The sequence below is a fragment of the Etheostoma cragini genome, chromosome 7, assembly GCF_013103735.1.
Source record: "Etheostoma cragini isolate CJK2018 chromosome 7, CSU_Ecrag_1.0, whole genome shotgun sequence".
NCBI classification, from domain to species: domain Eukaryota; kingdom Metazoa; phylum Chordata; class Actinopteri; order Perciformes; family Percidae; genus Etheostoma; species Etheostoma cragini.
In genome coordinates, this window is record NC_048413.1 from 10859553 (window position 1) to 10871030 (window position 11478).

The following is an 11478-nucleotide window of genomic DNA, read 5'->3' on the forward strand; positions in this document are numbered from 1 at the left end:
CCATCATTCATTAATTACAAGGAAGGCCACACCATGTTTTCTACTAGGAAACAAGCCAGCGAGCTAGTTAACGTGTGCGGGGGAGTACGTCCCCACCTCTCTCGCCCCGGTCTTAATTGAGCTTCATTTTCTGTGTCTATAAAGGACATTACATCACAGCACTGCAGTGACTTAGCCAGTAAAAAGCACCCTTGTTTCAGCACTTGACATATTTCATCCAAAATGTGGAGCTTTAGGTCGCAAATGCTTGTACTTCTATATTATGCAGTTCAATTTCCTTTCTGAAACTAAGCTGAAGAGATTAATGTCAACAGGAAGCACTTGATTAAATGTAAGCAGTGTTTTTAATCCTTTCAAACTGACAAAATAAAAACAAACAGCAGAAACACAGAGAAAGAGAGAGACAGAGAGAGAGACAGAGAGAGAGGGGGAGATTTCTAGAAGTACTACAATTTTCTGGGGGTCAACTTACTTTTGACTCACTCTCTGAGATACCAGGGTTCATACCCTGATGAAAAGTGCTCTTGCCTGTAAAAAGCAGCGGTGCCCTTTCCTTCCCACCACATCCATGAATAAGTCACATCATGGTGCATTATGAAACAGCCATGTGAGGCTGGAAACCAAAAGCCTTACCATCACCTGGAATGATCCTGAGCGAGACTGTGTTCCCGGCTTCCTTGATCAGGTTTACGATGTCAGAGTGTGACTTGTTGGTGATGGAGCAGCCGTTAACAGCCAATATTCGGTCCCCTACTTTCAGCTTCCCGCAGCGGTCCGCCGGGCTGCCTTCGATGATGCGTCCTATTTTGTGGGGCATGGCCACACAAGCATTTCCAGCTTTTATGTTAACATACATGTGTTTTTGTTTTGTGTGCGTGTATATTGTGTGTTAGGAATAGTGTGTAGTGATGATTCGATTGATTGTGTTGATTGGTTATATTGATTTATAGATTAGGAAAAAGAAAAGACAAAGAGAAAACAGAGAAAAAGAGATGGAACATAGGTTAATTATCCAAATCACCGTTTCAACCTCATTCAACATGTGGCAATCAGTACACATGCAAAATACTAATTGTCTCAGAAAGAGGGGTAAAACTATGTGATGTCAAATAATGGGCTCAGTGGGGAAATGCAGAATCTGTCCTCTGTCTCCGTCCTCTGACGTAGTAATCAATGGGCTGTGAATTATTTGCCACTGGTCAGGGTCCACAGTGGCTAATGCTTGACAGCCTATCAATACAATGTTCACGTCATGAGGTGTAGTCATGAGTGATGACTACACCTCCCTGCCGCAGATCAATGAGCACACAATTACTGCTGCAGTGTAAGACATTTTGGTAATTGTGCTGTGGGATCTTGACCAGCTAAAAAATGATAAGGATTCCTGAAGAGGAGCAATCTGAGGTGTGCAGTCAACAACTTATTGTTCAAGTCATGTGGTCAATGCAAACACTGCAAGAAATACAATCCGCACCTGAGTGACAGTGTTCAATACTGCACATCTTGTTAACACAGAAGCTCTGAACAGACCCTGGGGATCTCCAGTTCTCCTCACCCTTCCTCCATCTCACTCCCTTTATCTCTGCTCCTCCCTGCGCTTCCTCCTTCCATCCAGTATTTTTGCAACATCCATATTTATCACATTGCCTCACTTCATTTCGCAGCTTCCCTCCCTCTGTCTTGATTGAAATATACGCTTGTATCCTGTCACTCTATCTAAATAATGAGATGTGGGACATAACAGGATGTGGCTAGTACCCAGGATTTAATACTCAATCTGCTAAGCACAACCGCAACCCCAGGCCATAGTAGGAGGTGATGAGAGGGGGGATGGGCCCTGTTGGACTGGAGAAAAATGGTATGTGTATCCATAATGTATAGGAGATGGAATCAACTGCAACTGCTTTGTTCTCATAGGGACTGACAAACAACCTGGAAGAGTCCTCAGAACCATGTTGGCTTTTCTTTTTTAAATAATACACATCCCTCGGTCAGATTTTAGCTCATGTCCTACATGGTTGGAATCCATTAGGAGAGTGAGCGCAGGATGTTATAGAGCAGTTCCAGATCAGCACAAGAAAGCACTAAGTCCATTCATCTCGTCCTCCCAAGAGGAATAGTAACAGACCATGGGAGCACATTGAAGCAGCAACATAAACAGGAAACTCAAAAGAACTGGGAGACATTTAGACAAGGTAGTTGATAAGCACTCTCAATGGTGTCACTATAAATAACACAAATTAATTCTTGCATTTTGCAGAATAACACCATTAGACCATGGGATCAATGACATTCTCCCCGGGCAGTCAGTGTGGCTAACGTCTAATCCATTCTGGTGTTTTGCCCATGCCACACCACAGTATATCATCATAATGGCTAACTATACACGGGACCTTGGAATGACATTGGTGTTGCAAATTCATCACTCAGAGGTTAATACCAAATTTGTTCGAGGAGGACATCTACAATTCCTCATCAATGCCTGGGCAACTTTAATACATGCAGTTCTCGGTTTTGCCGTGATACGTAAATGGTATAGACAGCTGTGGAGTGTGCTGAGTAGACTTCAATTACATGCTGAATGAATTGGTGAGGGCAGCTTTGAGGCATGAATCTGTGATGATGGTGTTTGTGATAAAGCTGCGGCCAGCCTGATCCTGAGGGAGTGCATTCTACACATGAGGAGATTTCTTCATCCATAAGCTCATGATAGTTTGTGACCTCATGTCTGTGGCACTAAGTGCACTCCTGTCAAACGACACTTGCCTGCTTTTCATAAAATGGAGAAAAGTCAAAGAGTACATTTTTTTATATTGTAATTCTGCCAGGAGATGGCATCATTCATTTTCACTCAGAGGTTCTTTTATGTGTGGTCATGTTCTTTTTTTGGAGGTATGCATAGGGGACTGGGGCTGTTTCAAGCACCCACTCTCAGGTTTCTTGAGATTGGATTGTTCAGGGTATCTGCAGGTCTTAAATAGGCTTAGAAAGCATTTAATTTAGTTTGATGAAAAACAGGACATTGAAGGTATTTAAAAAGTTTTTAAAGGAGCAGTGTGTGGGATTTAGGGGGATGTATTGGCAGAAATGGTATATAATATTTGTCATTATGTTTTCATTAGTGTATTATCACCTGACACTAACAATTGTTGTGCTTCTATTATCTTAGAATGAGGCCCTAAATCTACATAGGGAACGGGTCCTCTTCCACGATCTCTGCCATGTTGTACCGCCTTGTTTTTACAGTAGCTCAGAACGGACAAACCAAAAATAGACGCTACTAAATCCTACACATGGGTACAAAAGCAAACCATCAATAATCAGTAATGTTAGTTATAAAATGTTTTTGTACCTGACTGTAGGCTGTAATTACTGCTTGCTACAAGAAGCTCATTGTCTAGTCTGGATATTAACAGACTCAAGACTTAAATGAGGTAATCATTTTCAATTGGTTTTCTGGTGCTACTGGTTCAGGGTGTGTTCATTTATTTATTATAGTATTAGGATTGTTAATGTTTTAACGGCGGCAAAATACTAACATAAGTGATATAATGATGAATAATTTTTGGCCATATCATCTGTAGTGGTCTTCCACTGCACTTTTATACTTTGGATGGTACTATTGTGAAACGGGTATTAATTTGCATTCTATGGAGTATTAAAGTCTTCAATTGTAGTTGTTAACCATGCAGAAACCGTACCAAACAGTGGTATAGTTTAAAATACTTTTCCGCAAAGTATTATCATCAGTGTCATGTAGTAACCTTTGAAGAACAAAGCAGCTGTGAGTTGTTTGTGCATGCTTCTCACAGTTGGAGAGTTAACAAATCACAGAGAAATACTGATCTCTAATAATATGTATAACTAAATTATGTACATAATGAGAACTGTCAGGCTTTGGTATAGAAGATAAAGTTGAATGTCAAACTAAATAGAAGTCCCTAGTTTCACCTTAGCCTGCCTCACTTACCAAAGGTGGTGCCGGCGTCAGGCCTGGAAACAGACGACACAATGACGAAACCGAAGCCCTCGTTCTCTCCACGCTGAATCTCCACATCGTAAGGCTGCAAGGAGGCAGGCACCACTGCACTCCCGCTGCCACCTCCACCGCCGCTGCCTATGCCGCTGGTAGACCCGCTGCCAGAGCTGACAGTGTTGAGAGAGTTCTGGCTCCCTTGGGGGGTCCGCTTGCCCTCTGTCAGACTGGGTGCCTGGGTGCTGCTGTGGTGGGAGGAGGCCGGCGATGGGGGAACATCACCTTCCCCCTTTGATACTGTAGATGAGGAGAAAGAGAACAGACTGATAATTAAAGCATTTCATCAACTTTAGATTCAAGTATTTTATCAAGGTTAAGGCAGTGTGTATATATACCACGCATTCATGTATGAATACCCATGCTCAAGTTTAATGTAAAATTCTTATCACCTCCGTATCCGGTGGACTTGCGTCTGACAGTGAGGTTGACATGGCCCTGTTTGGCGGCCTGCTGCATCAGCTGCACCACCAGCTGGTGAGACTTGCCCACCACCGCCGTGCCGTCCACGCAGATGAGCTCATCCCCCGACCGCAGGCGTCCATCTTCATCTGCTGCCCCATACTTCACTATGTGCCCAATGTAGATCTGGGAAAGTAGTGCACATACAATGCATGATGCAACAGGCTTACTGAATTTTGTTAAATAAAGCTGTGATTCATTGTGTTTTCTATTGACAGACTGACAGGAATATGGTAGCTTTAATGATTATGATACAGTAAATTGGTAATTAAGAGTCATTAAACTGCAGTAAATTAAACCACAAGCCAAGAAAGCGCAATGACTCTCTCCTGATTTCAAATGAATCAGTTCAGTCTACTCTTGTATTACTTCAAGTTATACCAATGCAGCCTATTGGGGCCCCGGAGAAACTTGTGTGCTTTAGGCATTGCGTGGGCATGTACACAACGCTCTGACAGAAACAAGCGCACAACTACCACGCAACACCTTTTGGCACAAACTACAGCTACCAACTCCTGTGGGGTACAACTGAAGCCTGCTGCAATTTGTTCCTTCTATTCCTCAATATCTGCCTTCAACTCTTCCTCTTGCTCCCTCCTTTTAAGACAAATATATGGCGCACAACCAGAGAGATTGTGGGTAAGGCCTTGCGTTCTCTTAACAAGCTGTCTATATGATCCTCCAGAGAGCAACAGCTTCAGTTTGACAGACTGAAAGGACTTTCTGCTACTCTGCTAAAAGGCAGGCCACTCATAGAAGTAGGAAGAAAAAGAAAGAGAAAACTAACGAAGCAAAGAACCTCTTATAGAACTGGGAAGCGTACTAAGAAAAAGGACATATTTTAAAGCATAAGAAAGTATATTGATGGGGAGTATGGGTGTGTACATTTTAATCTTTAAATTCATCGGCTATTGTGATAAACTGTTGATGTGAAGATAGAGGGATACTTACAGGCTCCCCGGGCTCATTTCCTCCCAGGATACGGAAGCCGAAGCCTGTGTCCTTTCGCCAAAGGAAAATGTCCTGCTCCTGGCAATCTGGCACTAAAATGCACAAGAGAAACAGTGAGGGGACTCCGTGGAGATCGACCACCAAATCTGCCAAAGACCTGCAGGCTCCACTCATTGTGACTGATAACCATCTATGTAGGCTAATCACTGAATGCTTGTTGCTTGAAATCAACACGTTTTGTCTCATTATCACAGGCAGCATCAACAGCTCCTCCTTCCTCTGCCTTAGCACTGCCTCCGTGAATAGATTGGCTCCTTGTTCTCACGTGTAGAACACAAGCAAACATAGACAATTTGTCCCCATTTATAGCTGAAGTTGTCTTACACACATGGATTTGTAGCTTCACATTTGCTTATTTCTCTCCTGCTTTCCAACACACGCACGCACGCAAGCACACTCATTTGCATCTTGCCATGCACAGAACAAACTGTAGAAGAGGACACAGGCGGATGTCAGGCAGATGATGTCAGTCTGTTCAACCCATAGGGCCAGTCTGCACAGGAGGAACAGGCCGTTTCTTCTTGCATCGCCTCCTGTCTACACGGCTGCCACGAAAGACCAGTAGTGACCCCATTAGCTTAAGCTTCTGACTTCCCCTGATAACCTGGTGTGACTTTCACTGCTGTGGTTTGACTTGTAACTAACCCTCCTCTGACCTGTGTCTGTGTACCACATCAAGCGACCGGTGACATCAAGCATCCAGGGAAGCTAAATTCCCAAAAGCTTACTTTTCAGTCACACTGTCATGACTATGAAATTATGCTTTTCTATGGCACTCAATGGACGTGCTGAATCACCTACTTACAAATGCATCAGTGTGCACTTGTATTTGCCAGCATGCACATTTCAAACATATGAAAATACAGACAGAGAATCTGGGTCTCTTTGTCATTCATTGTCTTCTCTCTTTCTTGTTTCATTGTGTCTTCCCTCTCCTCCCTTGCCGACTCAAAAACGGGCTGCAGCTCCTTCAGGGGTTATCAAACTGATATTCCAATCAGCCGCAGCTTAAAGCAGCCCTCTCCGGGCCCAGTTAATATTTAATCAGCAGCAGTCCTAGATTCTACAGGCAGCCATGATTGTTAACCAACTCTGCAATACACGGCAAGCGCATGTGTGGTTGGAAACAATCCCAATGTGGGACAAGCTAACACAACAGACCTGCCATAGATATCACGCTCTACAATCAAAGCAATCTTTTTTCTTTTTATCAACACAGAGATGTATTTCACTGCAAATACAGACCTATTGTCCCTTTAAAATCACCACTGTTACAAGTACAGGAGGTCTGAAAGATGTGATTCAGCCAGAGCAGTCAAGTGAAAACATTATTTTGAAATATCCTTCTCCTTTTTCACGGGCTCTTCTATCAGAAACAGAAAATAAGTAAGTAAACAGCCAATACAGGGTTTCCCTATGAATAATGCAAAAATATGCCATGACTAAAAAATGTCTCATGTCTCATGGCCCTGACACACCAACAGTTGGCAGAAAAGACAGTCGTCGAGTTAGACAAAAAAAGTGCCTCGGAACACACCAAAGCGATGCCGACTGCCGACGGCAGCTGATTGGTCGTACGCATCTCGTGGGTCTGGTTTCTCTGGAAAATTCAAAGCCAGACTGTCATGGCGGCTTGTTCAGAATACAATCTCATATTTTACTGAAATAGTTCACCAAAACGCGTTCTCTGAAAACATTTTAAGCAAGAAATAAGCCATGCAGTTGCTGAATCTGTCTTCATTTCAGATAGACAAAGGTCACTTTAAAAGATTTTGTCAGATTTTAAGAGAATCTAGTCACGCTCATCCTGCTTGACATTTCCGGGGTTAGCACTCCATCAATCAGATTGGTTGTTTGAGTCTGACTGCCGGCAGTGCGTGCCTTCCGACTGAGCATGTCAGGTCGGCCAAAATGAAGGCTGCTGGCCCCTTCAATGGACGACGGTTCGGAACACACCAAATAAATTAGAGTCACCGACCTCGCCAGAGTGTCCGACGGACGATTATCGGGTTAGTGTGTCAGGGCCTTTACAGAAAGGCAGCCTACTTTCTGGTGTTCTAGTTTTAGATTTCAGATGCTCTGTTTTTCCAGAGTAAACAGGAAAAACAGAGTGTGAGACAGGCTGTTTGGTTGCTGATTATGTAAATCTGGTCAGTTTTTAAGCGTGGTTTAAAAGGTTGCGTGTCTTGGTCTTTTCCCTTCACTGGGTGATGTGAAGGGTACACACATGCTATTTTTTGTTGTTTTGTATTTCAAATGTGAGGAAGGCAAGAATAGTGTACGTACAACTAACACACTCCAACACACAGACACAGACACACACACACACACACTCTTGTGTGTCTTGGAGGAACCTTTTGTCACAGGATCCGTTGTGATTCAGTAAGCACACAAATGTTTGGCAAACACAAAAAGGGGATTAACTAAGAGTGATGTATTTTCACTTTATTCCAAGGGTCCAACTATCCAATCAGTGGGCATTATAGCAGTAAATTCTTTCTGACCTCTATGTCTAATTCCAAAATCATACAGTGTGTTGCACTAAACTCAACAACTCATAACCATGTAAGATTGAATAGAAATTTTAAAAAAGGGCAAATAGGAAATCTAAAGAAAATACCCAAGATTAAAGCAGTAGTCCGTAAGTGCGTTAAAAGTTCAAATCTAGCAGGATTTAATAAATTAACTACACAGAATCAGCCCAAGCAATGCTAACTTGTATAGAATACAACATCTTTGGTCAAATAATATGCAAAATAAAAACAAGCTTCAAATATTAGTTTAATTCCTTTAAATCATAACATACATCAAATTATCTACAAGAATTTGTGATACTAACGACAGATCCTTACACATTGTATTCTACATAGGGTATTGTAGAATGTTTTTTAGCATTTATCTTGAATCAAAGCCATCAAACACCAGATCATCTCCGGCCATATTAACACTTATAAAAGGTTAAAAAGGTCTGTAATGCCGCTAGAGCATAAACCTCACTAAGCGCTTACACTCTAAAGTCAGCACACTATTCAAATTCCTAAAATAAGTTAGAACTGGATTCTACTCACGTCGGCTCTCGTACATGCTTCTGGACTGTGCCCAGATCTTAAAGGGGTCTGGCTTCTTCTGGAGGGTGAGGGTGCCATCTGCAGGGTCCTGAGGGGGCAGGCCTGGCAGAGGCTGGGTGGGGGCAGCAGGAGGGGGAGCCACAGCCTCACTGGGCATGGCAGAGGGTGGGTGGTTGGGAGAATCAGTGTGGGTGCTGCGATGGCTGCACACACTGTGCTGGGAGCTGTTCTGGCTGTCTTTTCTCTCTAACTGGTGCTGGGTGGACAAAAGGAACAGAGAGTTGAGAGAGGCATACTGTATGTGGGTAAGGGATGGGGGTGGATATAGGCAGAAGATGGAGGTAGAGGGCAAAGAGAGGAAAAAAGGTGAGAGAGATAAGTGAGTCAGTGGTAAGGGCGGAGATAGGGGGAAAGAGATGAGTGAGAAAAGTGGTGATGGGAGGACAAAGTGAAAGAAAAAGCATACAAGGTCATCTTTTTCAGACATTACAGTAGAATATCTCTCACTTAAAACTGCTGCTGAAGTGAGGAGAAATGACTTGGTTTCCATGGTTGCGAGGCAAAGTAAGATTGAAATGTGAGGGAATTTCAATGAACAGAGATATTGCCTTTTATGAATACTGTGATTCTTTGTTTATTACAGAAAGGCCTGAGCATGGAAACATATTCATAGAATCAAGGTTGGTCTTGATTCAAACAGGAACGTGTCAAATCTGGCATGAGAGCAAATAGTAAAATCTCAACAGTAGGTAGGAATCCTGGTGGTTAGTTGATGAGTTTTGTGAGTATTTTGTTGCTACTCAGTTAAGGGAAACAGCTTGCCTGTTTTGTCTGTTTTAACAGTGAAATAAAACCGGTTTAACTATTGTTATATTCAGTGGTTATCTTGCGTAATGGGCTGCATTCAGACCGACACTGGCTGTGTGTAAAGTGCAGCCTCAGTCTGGCAACACAGGGCTCCAGTAAACAAAACCAGGGTTGACCAGCAAAAAAAGTGTAAAATCCTGTACTGCAAACTACTGCCAAGTGTTTGGCATTTGATAAGCCTTCAGACTGAGAGATGTCATTCTCAAATTGGACTTCCTTGTTACTTTTTCATTGTCTCACAAAGTAACACACCCCTACCAACAAAGCCTCTTGTGTTTTAACACAGGGCAGTTTCTGGTCCAAACACCCGCTCAGAGAATATATAGAGTAACATGATTTTGTTTTTACAGTCTGTTATTGTGCTGCTATGCATACTGTTCTTTCCTTATCATTTTCTGTTTTTTTTGTATTCTGATTTTGCGTCCAGATAATGTACATATTACCACGTTATTACTTGCAGATGCACATTACAAGACTTCATAGCTTTATGAAAAATGAGCTAAACAGAGAAAATGCAATTACTGAAAGGCGCCAATATGATAACTGAATTGTTCTTGAACTGGCATGAATAATAAACTCATGCTTAGAAGGGTAAGGTAGTCATCGCACTGTCTATCACTCATCACACTGTACGAGAAGAAGGGTCAAATATTCCAGTAATGCTTCTTAATGAGGACAACAGCCATTCACAATTGACTTGTCATTACGATGGAGACTTCCGTAATGGGTTGAGACAGCAGAGTCTATCTTGCATATGGGAGTTTACTGTGAGAATTTATTCAGAGTCTGAACTGGAGGCAAAATGGTTGTTCTAGGCTGACACGAAACCGCATGCAGCGTGACATTTCACTGACATAACACAGGGAGGGAAAAACAGTCTTTTTTCTCCGTGGAAAGCTAATCCAAAGTGACAGTGGAGGCAGTTTCACTATTGGTCTCACTCGACCCCCTTACAGCCCCCCTCCCCTGCATCCTTCGTGACCTGAATAAGTAACACCCACAGACCTGACTAACCCCAATGCTAATATCCAGCCAGCTGAGGGGCTTTTCATGCCAATCAAGAGACACTGGGTGAGGTTTTCTTCCATTCAAGTTGTGGAAATTGTACCCATCCCTGACCTTGGATGAGCCTGTCTAGGGGAAACGTCCTTCCACTATAACTGTGTGGCTCTCCAGGGGTGAATTAGGGTGCAAGTAATTTAAAGCAACACCAGCATCTATTCTGAGTTTGTATTGATTTTTTCATCAGGTTGAGATGAGTCGTAAAAATGAGGAGGCGTTTGCTCTTTAAACTCCTGAATAACTGCACTGTCCCTTAAGAGACCCTCAAGCTGCTCACAGAACTGGTCTCTCTGCCTCTTTCTACCTCCCCGTCCTCTCTTATCTGTCACAACTACAAGTCACATTGCAATCTGTTGCAATCTCTCCTCCAGCTTCCCAAATCTCCCTCTGCTTTGCTTTCAGCTTACTCTGTAGTCATTGCCCCCTTCTCCCTGTATGTTAACCTTAGTGTGCTCTCTGTATCTGTGGGCTATCATAGTGATTCACTGTTGTGGGAAAAACCATCTCCCCACTGGTCTTTTCCCCCCCTATCTGTGCTTCATGCCTCTCACCCATCTTTTCCCTCCGCTGTGGCTGACTGCCCTCCCTCACAGCTGGCCACTGTTACATTGTTCTGCCGAGGCTATGCTTAATCAGTCACAGGATGGCAGCGTGGCAGGAGTGGAAGGATGTAGAGAGAAAGGGAGAGGGTATAAAACAAAGAGAAATGACAACCCAGCGGCAAAAAAGAGAGGAGGGAAACAAAAGAAAGAAGCCAAAGTGACAGACAGAATAAAGAAGTAAAGAGGAAGGGTGGCATCTCTGGATGCAGAACAGTAGAGCAAGAGTTACATATCAAATCATGTTAATTTGTTCTTTAAATAGCACATCTTTCACTCAATAGAGCTGACACGCACGCACACACACACACACACACACACACACATATACACACACACACACACACACACACACACACACACACACACACACACA

The 11478-nt window shown here is 43.0% G+C and overlaps 1 protein-coding gene across 1 annotated transcript in view; it reads right to left on the reverse strand.

Moving 5' to 3' along the window:
* The window catches only part of LOC117948168 (membrane-associated guanylate kinase, WW and PDZ domain-containing protein 1-like), an 87258-nt gene that overhangs the window by 7145 nt on the left and 68635 nt on the right, over nucleotides 1–11478 (reverse strand). The window contains exons 13-17 of the mRNA XM_034877682.1: nucleotides 8575–9207; nucleotides 5447–5538; nucleotides 4426–4621; nucleotides 3971–4273; nucleotides 634–837 (exon numbers count right to left, since the gene is read on the reverse strand). Coding sequence (XP_034733573.1) covers nucleotides 634–837; nucleotides 3971–4273; nucleotides 4426–4621; nucleotides 5447–5538; nucleotides 8575–9207 — 1428 coding nt within the window. The remainder of the gene's footprint in view (nucleotides 1–633; nucleotides 838–3970; nucleotides 4274–4425; nucleotides 4622–5446; nucleotides 5539–8574; nucleotides 9208–11478) is intronic.